Source organism: Macrotis lagotis, chromosome 2, assembly GCF_037893015.1.
Source record: "Macrotis lagotis isolate mMagLag1 chromosome 2, bilby.v1.9.chrom.fasta, whole genome shotgun sequence".
NCBI lineage: Eukaryota > Metazoa > Chordata > Mammalia > Peramelemorphia > Peramelidae > Macrotis > Macrotis lagotis.
Genome location: NC_133659.1, coordinates 192605722 through 192621244, shown reverse-complemented (window position 1 = coordinate 192621244; position 15523 = coordinate 192605722). Strand labels below are relative to the sequence as shown.

The 15523-nt window shown below is 46.8% G+C and overlaps 2 protein-coding genes across 3 annotated transcripts; both read left to right on the top strand.

The window, feature by feature from the left end:
- The first annotated feature begins 4844 nt into the window (after positions 1–4844).
- On the top strand, positions 4845–7875 carry HOXB8 (homeobox B8). 2 transcript variants are annotated; one of them, XM_074224194.1, is made up of 2 exons: positions 4845–5789; positions 6614–7875. In XM_074224194.1, the coding sequence occupies exons 1-2, from the start codon at positions 5366–5368 to the stop codon at positions 6916–6918; spliced, it is 729 nt and encodes a 242-aa protein (XP_074080295.1). In that variant the 5' UTR covers positions 4845–5365; the 3' UTR covers positions 6919–7875. The 2 variants fall into 2 exon arrangements, with proteins under 2 accessions (XP_074080295.1, XP_074080293.1); XM_074224192.1 differs by having other exon boundaries at positions 6611–7875.
- Positions 7876–9336: 1461 nt separating this feature from the next.
- On the top strand, positions 9337–12707 carry HOXB7 (homeobox B7). The gene is made up of 2 exons (XM_074224195.1): positions 9337–9856; positions 12369–12707. Exons 1-2 carry the CDS (start codon positions 9457–9459, stop codon positions 12620–12622), a joined length of 654 nt encoding a protein of 217 aa, XP_074080296.1. The 5' UTR covers positions 9337–9456; the 3' UTR covers positions 12623–12707.
- The last annotated feature ends 2816 nt before the right edge of the window (positions 12708–15523 follow it).

The window sequence follows — 15523 nt, the reverse complement described above, 5'->3', positions numbered from 1 at the left end:
GGAGAGAGAGGGACGCAAAGAGACCCGAGAGCGAATTCAATGCAGTGTGCGCTGCAGTAAAAGAATATGACCGCTATAAAACTTTATAGCGTAGAAATTTCTGAAGGTTAAGAAACTAAATAGCAGCAAAGCAAACAGTGAGCGGAAACTTTCCGGTTCTCCCAAAGTAGCGCTGAGGCTGGGGTGGGAAGGGAGGACAGGGAGAGGGGCTACATCTGTGGACACCTAGAAGTTTCACATACACACATACACGGGGTGGCGCAGATTGTAGGGTGAGAGGAGGGGGAAGGGGGCAAAAAAAATGTGAAATAAGAAAGGGGGGAGGAGGGAAGAGGACTTTGTTGTTACAGACGTTTTAGACTTTGCATTCCGGACTCATGTCTTTGTTCTCCGCCCCCCCCCCCCCAATATACTTCGCAATTGCAGGCTCCTAGAATCGAGAGTCATAAACGGAGCTACACACACACACACACACACACACACACACACACAAACACACACAGACACACACACAAACACAAAGTTAAGGCGAGACGTCTGGATCGGGGCAGGCTCTGATCTATTTACAGCCCCTCTCCCCTCTCGTCGTCCTCTCTGTCCCTTCTTCCCCATAGAAAGCCCAATTGTTTAGTCTCTGGATTGGAAACAATTGTGTGGCTTTTCAAAAGCGTTCATTCCACACCGCCCACCCCCAACCCTTGTATGGTCCATAAACATTGCAGTTCTGGATGCTTCCAGGCAGAAGGGACAGGGGAGAGAATGAGGAGAAAATAGCTTATGTCTTCTTTTATTTTGTCCGTTTTTTTTCCTTTTTGCCTATCTGCAAAACCTCATGAACCTTTCCTGATTTCAACGCTTTCTCTTCTTTTCGCATTCCTCCTCCTTTTGTTAATAACGAAAGCTTATGGGTTTGTTTTGTTTTGGTTTGTTTTTTTCCTTTCTTTCTCCCTGGCACCAGGTTGGATTGAGTGCTGCGTGGGGTCGGACTTTGTCTAGTGCACACCGCTAGATGGCGCCCTTGCTCCATGCTAAAATCCCCGGAGCGCAGGCTCCAGGCCACCAGGACTTCAAGCATCACCTTATTCGCCCCAAAAGATAGTAAATCATACGTTTACCGAAAGTCGTGAATAATTTGAACGTAATAAAAATATCCGGCTAATTATGGTCATTTCCTAATTTTGTGTTTATATGTAACAAACACACACACACACACACACACATATATATATATATATATAAAATATATAAATATTTATCCTCGCTTTTCCTAGGAAATAAGGAATTAGAAAACCATTAAGAGGAGAAGTTTGGTAGGGGTCGAACAAATATGTTAAATTGGAAACTAAAGCACGAATAATATGTCCAGAAAAACATGAGGCAGCAGTTCCGAAGTACTTGGTTTTTGGAGATATAAATGAACGGTTACCTAGATATAGAGGATAAGTGGAAAGGAGTAGGAACAAGAGGAAGTTCAAAGGTATTAGGGAGAAGGCATCTTCAAGAGAAAGCTTGATTTCTAGGTTTCCAGTGGAAAATTGGGCTGGACTGCAGATTGGGGACGAAAGAAGCCGGAGCAAAGGCATGTGTGGGATCCCTTCTGGAATTTTGTTCCTCTTGTAATAACGTAGCCAGGGGAGCGAGTCTGAAATACAAGGGTTAGAAATGTTTGTCTATTTATGTCATCTGATGACCACTTAACCTATTTACCTGTCTGCCTGACTATCTATATGGATATTCTAAAGTTTAAGGGACTTCCAAATGACTGCTCTCCCTGGAACTGAGGGGTAATTTAGACTTCTCCAGTTCGGATTTCGACAACGGGAACATAGGTGTCAGAAAATGTGTAGGCTTTTTGTTTTTCTTAAAGAACTTGATGACTGAGTCTATTTGATTCCATCAAGTGGAGATACTGGGGTACCTAGCTATTCGGATCTTGGGGCCACGTAGGAGAGATGGAAGAGAACAAGCAGTTGACTTTTTGCTACTTTAAGGTCAGAAATCTTGATTTGGAGAGATCTGGGTCGGGGCTATACTCTTGGAATCCTGTCCTCCTTCACTCCATACGATCAGGCTTCCCCAGCGATTCTCCAGTCCTTCCCTAATTCTGGATTTCCCCTACCCTACCCCGAGAGCAGAATGAAAGGGCCTTGAGCCTCTGGCATTGGTAAGCGCATGAATTCCCGTGTATCTCTACCTGAGAAAGTACATAGTCTGCAAATTCAATTTCCCCCCCAGCTTACACCTCCTTAATAAATCTAGCCTACATTGGGTGTTGATACATTTTCTTTTCCTCACTCTTTCTTGTATTATTTTTTTATGATAAAAACATTTTCTTTTCTTCGGGAATCTCTAGGACAGTAGAGGGATGATTTAGGAGGCGCCTTCCCCGATCATGGTGAATTCCTGCCTTGCTGGTGAGTTCACTCCATGCCTTAGCAATAAAAAGCTTCCGAACTTGATAAAAAATGCTAACTCTATTACCGCTTCACTCTTGCCTCCCCCCCCCCCCAAGTTTTCCCTGGTTCCCTTCTTTCTCTAAATCCCCTTTGGCTCTTCTCCTCTTCTCCCTTCTCCCCCCCCCCCCTCGCTTGTCTCCCTCTCCCATTCTCCAGAATTCACTATTGAGTTCCTCCTGGAAATTCTGAAGCAGCTGAGGTGGCAGGGATGGAAGAGACGTTCAGAATGAGATTAGTTGCGTTTGGGGGCGGGGGTGGGAGGGTTACTAAAGGAAGAGAATAGCATTCCTTATTTTAAACCAATGCGATAAATTGGGGAAGGGAAGGATGTCCAAAGGGCTCTGAAAAACAGTGGCCTAAGCCCAGTTCGGAGAAGTGAACAGAGATATTTGAGGTCAATTAAAACAAAAAACGAAAACGCTAATGTCTTGTATGGAAATCTATTTTCCTTTTTTTTCCTCGGCAAGGCAAAAGATCTCAAGAAAGAGAGGGATCCTCTGGTATCCGACAGGGCCAGGGTACCCCATGGTGGTCAAGGAAGAGGCAGAGAAAGGGCAACATTTAATGCCATTAGAACTACATCCAGGCCTCAGAACTGCTCCTTATAATGCCTTTCGGAGAGCCGAGTTTTCTGGGCCAAGTGGACCCGGGTTGCAAATAGAAGATTCAGAGGGTGTGCAAACCTTCCTCCCTTCCATCCCTGGAATATACACACTTTGCCTAGTCTCTCTCCAGGTCAGGAGGTGGCAATGGCCTACAGTTATCTGACTATTTTTAGGCCCCCCTCCTAAATAATCCATCCCCTCCGGTTTACAGTCGGAACTTAAAGATGCCCCCAGTATTGGACAACGAGGTTCAAGCTGATAACCGGTTCAGCGTCAAAGCCGGAGGGCCAGCTGGTACCCCGAAAGGTAGTTGGTCCTTTTCTCCCTTTCATATGTTGCTTTTGATTGGGGAGGTTTTGAGGTTGGGGTAGGAATATAATACTCAGTTTAATATATGAAAAGTCAAAGAGGGCAGGGGGTCGAAAACAGTTCTGGTTTTGAGCTAGAAAGTATAGATGCCGGTTCTTGGTCCTTTTAGGGATTGGTGACAGCCCGATTGTGCCATCTCAGACGCGAAAAATACGTCCCTAAAAGCGCTGACTGGGTCGGAGAGCCTTCTGGAGTCTGTCCCCATACACACCCTCCCTCTTCCCCAGTCCTCCCCCCTCCTTATTTCCCCCTCTTGATGCTGAGATTGTGCAAAACTGCGGTGTCTGCAGTCGCCGGGCGAACTCTGCTCCACGTCCCTATATCGGTAAAGTTTTTCCTTCCTTTCCCCACCTTCCCTCCCACCTCTTCCCTTCCCCAACCCCTCCCGTAGCTCCTTCTCTGCTGAGTATCTTTAATTTTAAAAAAAGAATGAAGGAAAGAAAAAAGGGAGAAAAGCTCGGTACAGTAGGGCGAATCAGTGGGGGGGGGGGGCAGTCTTGGAGTGGTAGGGAAACCCCTAGCTCTTGCAACAGGAATGGGGCAAATCCCCTGTCAAAGTTGCGGATCGTGCCGGAAAAGCCATAATCATTTTAATTTCGCCATTGACACCCCCAACATCTAGCAATAAGGCGGAGGGGGCCGATCGAACCCGCGATTTTATAGCTGTAGAGGAAGGAACTCGTAAAATGCTAACAGCTTTTATGCGCTGTGGTATAAACAACAACAACAGCCTAGGCTTTATGGCGTTTTATAGTTTGTTAAAGAGTTTACAGCCGTTTTTGGGGGCCCTATTACAAAGCCAATTCCCTCCATATGATAGTTAAACCTTTATCAATAATAAGGAAATTGATCATTAAAACCTTAAATATGACGACCTCGTTTGTTTTAAAATATGTTTAGGAGAAGGAGCTGTATGATTTGATAACTTGTATTAAAATACCAATTACATTTATAGGACCTTTTAAAACTCGGCGCAATTAAACCGTGTTCTTTTACAGTTTTCCAAAGCGACCCTGACATTTAGAAAGACTCCAACTGCCTCGTTAAAATCGCGAAATTAACAGCGGGCCCTGACGCCTCCCAGTTTTTTTTCTTTCCCTTTCCATGACTCCCCCACATCATTCTTTGGGGGTGGTCCTCGAAGGTATTTGATTTGTTGTGAGGGTAGATATATCTCATTAATGTAGGTAGTTAAACATATTTAATCCGTATTCTCTCTCTCTCTCTCTCTCTCTCTCTCTCTCATCTTTCCTCTTCCTTTCCTTAAGTGTTCTCTCTCTCTCTCTCTCTCTCTCTCTCTCTCTCTCTCTCTCTCTCTCTCTCTCTCTCCCTCTCTCTCTCTCTCTCTCTCCCTCTCTCACCCTCCCTCCCTCTCTCTCCCTCCCTCCCTCTCTCTCTCTCTCGCTCTCGCCACCGCGCCGCGCTCGCTCGCTCGCTCAGTCCGGGAGGAGTACGGAGAAGCCAATAGGATGAGGGGTCTCTAATGGATGCAAATGATCATGAAAAGACAGTGCAAAATATGAAAGAACTCATTTGCAGGGAAGTAAATCACCGAAAACTGTTTATGAACTGCCGTCCCTTCTCCGAAATGTAAAGCGAGGAACTCTTTAAGTGGCGGTATATTTTTGTTTGGGGGGTGGGGGGGTGGGGGGGGAGGGAGGGTGAGTCTTCGCTACCATGCAAGCTTAGATTTTTTTTGACGATTATCCTGTCCTTTTATATTCCTGGAAATCACAACAAAGTGTTGCGGCTTCGAGATCTTCTTCGCCTTTTCTTTTTTTTTTTTTCCTCTTCTTCCTTTCCCTCTCCTTGCCTGGTGAGGGGCACTGGAGCCGGTGATTCGGGTTTTTTTTCCTCTCTCTCCCTCCCTTTCCCCCTCCCCACCCCCTCCCCAATAACCCCCAACACCGACGCCGCCACCAAAAATTCAATAAAATGAGCTCCTATTTCGTCAACTCACTGTTCTCCAAATACAAAACTGGGGAGTCCCTGCGCCCCAACTATTATGACTGCGGGTTCGCCCAGGATCTGGGCGGAAGACCCACTGTGGTGTATGGACCCAGTACCGGAGGCAGCTTCCAACATCCGACGCAAATTCAGGAATTCTATCACGGGGCGTCCTCGCTCTCTACGTCTCCGTACCAACAGAACCCGTGCGCGGTGGCTTGTCATGGGGATCCGAGCAACTTCTACGGTTACGACCCGCTGCAGAGACAGACGCTCTTCGGGGCCCAGGACTCGGACCTGGTGCAGTATGCCGACTGCAAGCTCGCCGCCGCCAACGGCCTGGGAGAGGAAGCTGAGGGCTCGGAGCAGAGCCCTTCTCCCACGCAGCTCTTCCCCTGGATGCGACCGCAAGGTGAGGCTGCGGAAGAAGCAAGGAGCGAGGCGGGGAGGAAAAAAGAGAGGAAGGCAGGCAGGCACAGAAGGACTGGCTCGTAGAGGGTCGAGGGCTGGGAAAGACAGACAGTCGAGGGGTACTGAGCCGGGGAGAGGGTGATTTTGTGAGTGCGTGTATGTGTTTTTACTAAAGAGGAGAGCTAAAAGACATTTCCTGAATCCATAAACCCTCCAACCTTACTACTGTTTTTCTTCTTCCATCTATTTTTGTAAACTGTTTTATGGGGCTTGTGGAGACAGGGTGATGGCAGTGGGACTGGGGGGGGGGGGCGTGGAGGACTCTCAACTTTTGCACTTGTAAATTACTTTATAGTTTAATTACCCTGAAGAAACTTTTCTTCTCAGGGTAAAGCTCTGGGGGCTTTTCAAGGTGGGTCGATCCCCCCCTCTTTTTTTTTCTCTCCACCTCCTTCTTTCCAAAGTTTATGGCGCATTTAAATGATTAGAAACCCTATAACCCTGCCCGAAGAGGACTCTGGGTGGTGTGTGGGGAGGTGTCCCCCTTTTTTCCTCCCATTTCTTTTGACTCGGTTGTATCTGACCCCCCTTGCCCTCACCCCATATACATCTCCTACTTCCCTCTGATGACCGTTGCCTCCACCCCCATCCCCCCTGCTCATCTCCCCCCCACCCGGTGGTCGAGTGTATGATCTTCTGTCTTTATTGTACTCTTCTCCTAGCCTGTTTCACGTATCTTTCAACCTTCTCTTCCTCTCGCCCCCCTCCCACCCTCGGTTCCTACCTCCCCTCCCCTCTCTCTCGCTCTTTCCCCACTCCCAGCAGCCGCCGGACGCAGGCGAGGCAGACAAACCTACAGTCGCTATCAGACACTGGAGCTGGAGAAGGAGTTTCTGTTTAATCCCTATCTGACTCGCAAGCGGCGGATCGAGGTGTCGCACGCCCTGGGACTGACTGAGAGACAAGTCAAAATCTGGTTCCAGAATCGGAGAATGAAGTGGAAAAAGGAGAACAACAAAGATAAGTTTCCCAGCAGCAAGTGCGAGCAGGAAGAGTTGGAAAAACAGAAAATGGAACGGGCCCAGGAGGCGGAGGAAGAGGGGGAAGGACAGAAAGCAGACAAAAAATAGGCTTTGCCGACAGACTGCGAGGGACGGTGGATGGATTGGTCGTGCGACACTCCTTCCCTTCCTTTCCCTTCCTTTCCCTTCCTTTCCCTTCCCTAGCGGCGCCAAGGAGCTAGCAAGCCCAACTCCACCTCCCTGCTCCCCCCCCCCCCCCCAAGTCATCCCGCTCTGGCTGTAACCAGGCTGTATGCATCACCTTTCCTGATCGACCTTTGATACAACCGAACTATATGCAAAGAGCAAGTTATTCTAAGCAGGTTAGCAGTGAGGCAGCTTTCTCCGCCTATGCCCGTTGTTTCTAGTGGTAGTGTATCGTACTAGCTTCTGTATACCATAACTGTGAGTTCTCTTTGAGTTTCTTCCTTTTCTCTAAACGGGGCCAAAACAAATTATTAGAAAAAAAATAATACAAAGGCCTCCCCCCGCTTTCAATGCTAGAGTCCCTTCTGTAAAAATTGGCATTGTGCAATTATGATTTTTTCTTTTCGTGGTTCTTTGTATTGACTGAGGTATCTATTTCTGATAAGTCATCCCAACAACATGAAACTGCCTATTTATGCTGTAGTTATCTCTGTCTCTCTTTCTCTCCCCGTCTCTCCCGTCATCACTGCCTCGATCTTTCCTTCTCCCCTCCTCTTTCCCCCATCCCCGCCTCTCTCTCGCTCGCTTTCTTTTTTTCTCCCTTTGGTTGACAATTTCGTCTTAAGTGTTTCTCAAAAGAGGTTACTTTAGTTAGCATGCGCACAGTGAAACAATTGTTAAAGTGTTCTTAGGTTTACTGTGAAGAGAATGTATCCTGTATCCGTGAATTGCTTTATGGGGGGAGGGGGGACTAATTATATATTTTGTTGTGCCTCTATACTTTGTTCTGTTGTCTGCGCCTGAAAAGGGCGGAAGAGTTACAATAAAGTTTACAAGCGAGAACCCGTGACAAGACGGGGGCTGCTCTGTATCATTCGCTCCAGGATGCCTCGGAGAGCTAGGGGGACCCAGGCAGGGGGCTTGGCCAGCGGCGCCCAGTCCCAGGAACTGAGGAGGCGGGGAAGTGGGGGAGGGTGAGAGGGGGATTGGAGGCAGGTGGTGGGAGCCCTGGGGCCTGAGGGGAATTTGGGGTGAGGGAAACGTTCTGTTTGATTGGAGAGTTGTGGAACTGTTGGGGGGGGTGCTATGAGAGCCAAGGGAATACCTCTCCTTGTTTCATCCTAGGCCTTCTCATTTGCCCTTCTGCCCCCTGAGAAGGAGGCTACTGGGCTGGACTGTGGGACATTAGAGATTGTGTCTGCGGTCTCCCCCCCCCCCTTTTGTCTAAGTATTTGTCCTCTGCGTCTATGTGTCTGCATAGCCAAAGGGCCAGGAAGGGAGGCCCCGGATACACAAGAGAAATTTCCATTTTCCGAGGGTCGCGGAAGACAGTCGTGGGGGGGGGTGATACACGAGGGAAGGGGGGGTGTCTCTTCCCCTTCCTCTCCTTCTCAGGGAACAGGTACCTTCCTATGACTCCAAGATCTGTCCCCTGCGCTCAGGGCAGCAGCTGGCTGGCCTCTTCCCTTCAACTCTAATGTTCCTGAGAAAGGAGTCTTCCTGCCTGCCTTGTGGAACAAGGGGATCTGTATGCTCTGGACTTATCCGCCTCCCTCACTTCCCTCCCCCACTTTTCTTCTTCTTTTCCATCTTCTCTCCTTTTAAAAGCATGATGACCGAGAACTGGTGCACTAACGTAGTTCAATGCCTGTGGCCCAGAATACATAAATATAGCTTTGAATGGCATTTGAAAAAAAAAAGAGTGAAGTATTGGTTATCAATGGACTCATTTGTCTGAAGGGGAGAGGGAAGAGTAGGGAGGGTGGCGCTCCAGGGACCGTCTTCCCCTTGCCCCCCTCCCGCTCCTCCTCTTCCAAGCTCCGGAGGAAGAAGAATCGGTACCATCTCCCCCCAAAGATAGAAAGAGATTCTCCGGGATCAATAAAGATCTAAGAGCTGTTTTTTCGTGTCCATTCGTCTCTCTCTCTTCTTTCTGTTCCCAGTCTTCTACTGAGGCGTGAGGGAAAATGCCCGGGGCCCGAAGTGTGCATGGTCCGTGTGGTGTGGTGTGTGTATGTGTGTGTGTGTGTGTGTGTGTGTGTGTGTGTGTTTTTGGGGGGTCTGAGTCTCACCCCAACCTAGGCTGAGTTGACAACCCCTCTTCGGGGGCCCCCGAGCCCCCTCCCCTTTGTCCCCGGAGCCCGGCCAGCGGTTCCCGCGCGCCCCCTTCCGGGGCCCCCTCGACCGGGCCCGGGTGCAGAGGGCTCGGGCCCTCCATTCATTATTGATCATATTTTATAAACCCAACGCCACCACAATTTTTTCCACATTACCGGGAGCCGTGGGGAGGCTGGCCGGTCATTGGAGGAAGAGCCGTCACGTGGGCGAGAGTCACGTGGCCCACCGAGGAAAAAGGGGGTCCTTTTTGGTGTAAATCTGGACTCTAATTCCGTAATATATCAAGGAATCTCGTAAAACCGACACTAAAACGTCCCTGCCTACAAATCATCCGGCCAAATTATGAGTTCATTGTATTATGCGAATGCTTTATTTTCTAAATATCCAGCCGCAAGTTCGGTTTTCCCTCCCGGAGTCTTCCCTGAACAAACTTCTTGCGCTTTCGCACCCAACGCCCAGCGCCCGGGCTATGGAGCGGGCTCCGGCGCCTCCTTCGCCGCCTCCATGCCGGGCTTGTACCCCAACGGGGGGGGGATGGCGGGGCAGAGCGCGGCCGGCGTCTACACGGCCGGCTACGGGCTGGAGGCGGGTTCCTTCAACATGCACTGCGCGCCCTTTGAGCAAAACCTCTCCGTGATGTGTCCGGGCGACTCTGCCAAGGCAGGCAGCGGCAAGGACCAGAGGGAGTCCGACTTGGCCGCGGAAAGTAATTTCCGGATCTACCCGTGGATGCGGAGCACAGGTAATCCTCAATTCAAGGAATCAGAATGAAAGAGGGGGGGGGATAACCACTCAATCCCCACCCCATCCCTGGTCCCCCAACCCATTTTCTATTCCTCTCCCTTTCTCCCCCTCCCCTAACCAGAAGTTGTCTTCTTACACCTCCATCCGCCTCCTCACCACCCTCCCTGTCCTGTTGTGCACTGGAGACTGGCTGCTTTTCTGCTTCTTCAGGATAGATCTTTCTTGAGGGGTCCCTCAGACATCGACCCAGATCTGAACCTCCAATACGTAAATCTTTCCTGCATGGTATTACAGCCTTTTGCCTTTCAGGAAAGGACCGCTCTCCTCTCTCTCTCCATAGCTCTCGAGCCCCTTAGCTCACCTCCCCCCCTCCCCATCCCCATCCCTGACTTTTAGCTTTAAATATTAATCAGCTGCGCCAGGACTGGCTCGGGGGAGGCAGTTTGTCTGGGTGAAAAAGGCTGGGGTTTGTAGGAATAATAGCCATTAGGTTCCCCCCTCCCCTTCGCCGTCCCAGTCTCCCACCCACCCCATTTCCCTGTTGGTGATTTCATCTCTCTGGGTGTGTCGCTCACCCCCTGCCTTGAAAAGGTCGGGGGAGGGGAAAGGAAAGAAGAATGGGAGCTTAGAGACACCCCCCCCACGTTCCCAGCCACCCCCTCTCACCCATTATTCTAATTTGGGTGGGCGTCAGGGTAATTAGAGTGGGTTACCTAAACCATGAGGGAGGAGGTTAAGGGAGACTCTGAACCAGAAGGACTAGGGAAAGGGGACTCAAGCAGTTTGAGAGGAAAAAGGAAAAAGGAAAAAAGAGAAATCTGAGGAGGGGGCACCCTCCATGAATTTGGGGTAGAAGGAGCATTAGAAGCTTCCCAGAGTCAGCCATAATCCATGTTGTCTCAGGTGTATTCCTGCCCTTTCTCATTCATCCCGTCCTGGGAGATGTCAATTATGGGGAAGAAATAAAATGGCCAACAAGTTGGCCACTTTCGTTAAAAGAAAGAAACCTGACGTAGTATATAGAGCCTAAAACCAATGAACAAAACTGGTTCCCAGGAGTATTTCCAGCAACAGACCAAGTGGGGAGGCTAACCCCAGGGGGCTGAGGGGAATCCATTCATTCCTGGAAAACTCAATTCTTGGAGGGTCTTGCTCAGTCTCTCCCAGTCCTTATAATACTCAGAATAGAGCAGTTTTGGAAACTTGATTGGCTACTTTTATTCAGGGGAAGAATTTGGGTTTTTAGATCTCTTGCTTTTGAGGGGATACCAGGGGCCTGATCTAAGAATGTGTTGTGGTGATATTGGGAAGCATAGAGATCTGGCCATGGGCTCTTACAGAGCACTGCTCCCTGCTTGGTCAAATCCTGCAATTCTTATATAATTATTGATGATCAAATTCCCCATTACCTGCTCTATAATTCACCTGTGTTTACAGTTATTTATCAAAGCCTGAATTTTTCTCCTCGTAAACATTTCAGCCGGCTTTTATCTGACTTTAAATTAGGGCCTCTTGGTCCCTCCACTACCCCCTACAATATTTGCAAACTGTCTGGCCCAGAGACCTCCTTTAACCCAACCCCAGTTATACCTCCCTGAAAGGGGATTGGAATCTTTAGGTTGACTGGATAGTTGTAGTGCAGAGAGTAACTCTGCCTGGACTGATAAGATCTTCCCTATAGTCCCCATATTTCATTCACTTTCCGAGAAGTGGAACTATTCTAGACTGGTCTCCCTGGATCATCCTCTTCCCCAGGTTCAGCTCACAAAAGTGATTTCTTTGGAGTGCTCCACTAGGAGAGTTGGCATGTGGGGAGGGTGAAAGGCCTGGCAAGACCTTCCTCTGAAATAGCTACTGGAAAATAATCATAATAAACCCAATGCAAACCAAATCTAGGCCTCCATCTGTCAGTCTTTCCTATTGAGCTTTCATCTCCCTTTCCAACAAATGTAGGGCTGAAGAGTAAGACTGGGAAATTTCAAACTTCTTTTTTCTATTCTTCTCCTCAAGGAGAAAGAAAGAAATACTGTGGACCCTGGACACTCCAATTCCTGAGATCCTTTCTCTGGCCTTTTAGATTTCTCCAGACTACAGGAAAAAGCAGAGGCCTCTGAGTTCCAGAGAGAGAGAGAGAGGAGAATGATCTTGGAAAGAACCTCTATTACGGAGTGGTGGGGAAGCCCCATAAAAAGAGGGGTGTGTATGCAAAATGAATGATAAATTAGATCTCAGATTCTCCACTGATTATCTGAATAAAATCGGAATTTTTATTGCTTGGTTCTTGGCCTGTAGAAATACATATGTGTCTTTGATAAATCAGGGAAGTTTGGAGGAATTAACTGGAGTTTTCAGAAAGTATATCTGAGTGCAGAGGAGTTAAAAAGGTCTTAATTCAGCGCCATTATGAAATAAAAGTAGGAAGTTTGTAGTGGGAAGAGTAGGAGACTAAAAGTGGTATTTGAGTCATTTTGGCAGCTGATTCCCTATCTTTGCCTCAATTTACTTCTTAGGGACTGACCGCAAGCGAGGCCGACAGACATATACCCGCTACCAGACCCTGGAGCTGGAGAAGGAGTTCCACTACAATCGTTATCTCACCCGGAGAAGACGCATTGAAATCGCTCACGCCCTGTGCCTGACCGAGAGACAGATCAAAATCTGGTTCCAGAACCGACGAATGAAATGGAAAAAGGAGAACAAGACCACCTGCCCCAGCTCCAACAACCAGGACAAACCAGAAGCTGAGGAAGATGAGGAGGAGTGAGAGACAGAGGGAAAAAAAGAGCAAAGGAGAGAGAGAGAGAGAGAGAGAGAGAGAGAGAGAGAGAGAGAGAGAGAGAGAGAGAAAGTCCATTTAGTAAAATGAACTAGGAAAAATTAAATGAAGAAAAACATAAAGACTATTTAAAAGAGAGTGTGAGAGTGTGTGTGATAAGAGAGAGAGCAACCTTTTTGGTTTCTTAACACTGAAAAAAATACTACCTATATTAAAGTCCATTCGGGGTTTGTTTTGTACATTAGGAGAATAATATCTACCTACCTGATTAGCTTTTCGAAATATACTGTTTCTTTTCTATTGTGGGTCTATTGTAAGGTCTTTGTAAAACTTCCTGTTTGTATTCACCTTTTAACGGTATCTTTGTGGACTTTGGGTCTGGTGTAATATGTGGTTCTTCTCCCCACCTCCTCTCCTCCCTAATCCCAGTTTTGTCCTTCCTGAAACCCCATTCGTTCCTTTCGGAGAAGAGAACTCTGAAAAAGCTGTTTAAAGAGAGAGACTTTGTGTATATAATGCTTAGGAAATGGAAAGAAAAGTAATTTCTTTTACCTGTGTTTCTTACCCAGCTTCTCCCCCCCCCCCCCACTCCGTGCCTGTTCGTGGCAGTGCCGTGATCGTCTGTAAATTCTTCATGTTTGAAAGGGATTAAAAATATAATAAAAATAAACAAAACGAAATAAAAAAAAAACAACAAGGGTTATTTTTCCCGCGCCTCTTTACAAATACCTATAGGCTGCAAAATGTGTGGGCTGCCCATTTCTGTCAACCTCAATTTCTCCTGGAACTGGCTTCATTTGTTTTATTTTGTTTTTTAAATAACTTTTCTCTTTAGAACTGAGGACGAGGAGCAGGTAATTTCCCTTTCCAGAGACCTCTCTCCCATATTTTTCTCTTATCCTTTCCCTAATTCGCTAAGCCTTCCACCCTACGATCTTTTATCTCATTTACCATTTCCTTCTTTCTATATTGAAGTCTGAGAATAATAATAATAACAACAATACATGAAGAAGAAAGAGTAAACTAAATTCCATACCTCAAAAAGCAACTATTAAAGGGGAGAAGGAAAGGACTGAAAAGTGCAGCAGTAAGAAAATAAAATACATATTCTGTTCTGTTGGTTTTCTCTCCCGAGTCACCCCGAGAAAATGATGTAGGAAAGAAGATTTGGTTGGTTTTCTACGGGAGATGAGTTTATTGCAGACCGAAACTCCTTATTTTATTAGCGCCAAATACTGTTCCACATCAAAGTAGGAAAAGCCAATGAAGGCAATTAGATGGGGAAATCAAGTGCCTCAAACCAGCTTCCTTTTATTAACCGCCTTCCTGAGCAAGCTCTGTTTCGGCCTTAATTTCTTTTATTTGATTTCATTATGTTTCCACTGGTAAGGGTGTGTGTGTGTGTGTGGGGGGGTAATAGATGGAAGCAAGAAAAAGAAAGAAAGAAGAAATGAAAAAGAGGAATAAGAGAAAAGAAAAAGAAAGGGAGTCCTAAGAGGGCAATGGTAGACTTGGTGTTTGAGGAGCAGGTCAGTTGTAGCCTGGTTTCCTCAGATCAGGGATTCAACCGCAATGCGACAGTCGGGGAGGGCCTCACAGTGCTCCTATATCTCCCCATTTCCTCAGCTCTGTTTCTGATGGTCCCCATCGTGGTCGTGCTCCCTTAAATCTATCCAAAGAAAGAGAACAGAAATAAAGTCTTTGTTTCCCTCCTGGTCTAAATTCCACAAAAATTCCTGAGTGTTGGGGAGTCTTCAGATTGAAGGGATATATACACATACATAAACACATATATATGCATATATGCATATATACATGTGTGTATATTTTTCTAATAAAAATATAATTATTCTCAAGCAGGGGTCTCCAGCAGTGCCCAAAGTATATTGGGCATTCATGCGAATTGTAGGGTGTATTATTACATCGACTAGATTAGTTTAATATTAACTTCAAAAAACACCAAAAGGAGGGAAAGGGAAAGCAGGGGGAAATGGAGGAAAGAATACCTGAGAGGAATTTTTAAAAATAACTATCTTTTAAAAATTTGTTTTTTCTTTTAACGGAGTCTATATGTTCTATTTCATTCCCAAAGTCTTTAAAATCCCACTAGCAGGCCTGGATTTCTTCCTGGAATTTTGTATTTCTACCGCCCTAATGTCGTCCTGCCCGATCTATGCCCCACCTCCTAAAGGGGAATTTTAGGGGTTCGTGTGAGATAGTTTGAGGGTGTCAGGCCTAAGCCGCTACTACCATTTCTACCCCAATTTGAGTTTTTCCTTCTCCCGAAGGGGAGTATTTGGACTAAGGTCGAGAGGAAAGGTTTTGGGGGCACCCAATCCGGCGGCTATCTCCAGCCTGTTGGCTAGCATTCCATAATCAGATTTCGGGGTGGGGTAAAAGGAAATTGGGGGTTTAGAATATTGTGTCAGCCCTTTGAAGCTTTCATTATTCTCTAGAATTATAACCGCATACAAGATACAGATGCATATATATAGGTATATTTATGGATATATGTATGTATGTATGTGTAAGTATATATATATATATATAGATATAGATATAGATATATGAGAAAGAATTGAGTGTGTAGTTTTTTGTTGTTGTTGTTGTTGTTTAGTGGTGGGGGTGGATCCTTAGGGAATGTGTATAGGCAGAAGAGACTTCCTTTCACATCTCTTCCCCCCTGGTGTTCCCCTGCTCTAAACCCCTTCCCCCAAATCTTTGCCCCTTCTTTTATTGGGGGTGACCCAAAAAAGAAGGAGGAGAAAAGAAGATGGCGACGGAGAAAAGGACTGCTGTTGGAGCAGCCATGAAGAAATGCAATAAATTCCTTGTTGTTTTATGAAAATTTACAACTTTGTGATAGAAGTTTATGAGTGGTTGAATCCA

Bases quoted from the DNA above. Each gene is read 5' to 3' on its own strand.
- HOXB8 (XM_074224192.1), top strand. From the start codon at position 5,366: ATGAGCTCCTATTTCGTCAACTCACTGTTCTCCAAATACAAAACTGGG. The intron at 5,790-6,610 runs GTGAGGCTGCGG...CCCCACTCCCAG, and splicing joins CCCCTGGATGCGACCGCAAG to CAGCCGCCGGACGCAGGCGA.
- HOXB7 (XM_074224195.1), top strand. From the start codon at position 9,457: ATGAGTTCATTGTATTATGCGAATGCTTTATTTTCTAAATATCCAGCC. The intron at 9,857-12,368 runs GTAATCCTCAAT...TTTACTTCTTAG, and splicing joins CCCGTGGATGCGGAGCACAG to GGACTGACCGCAAGCGAGGC.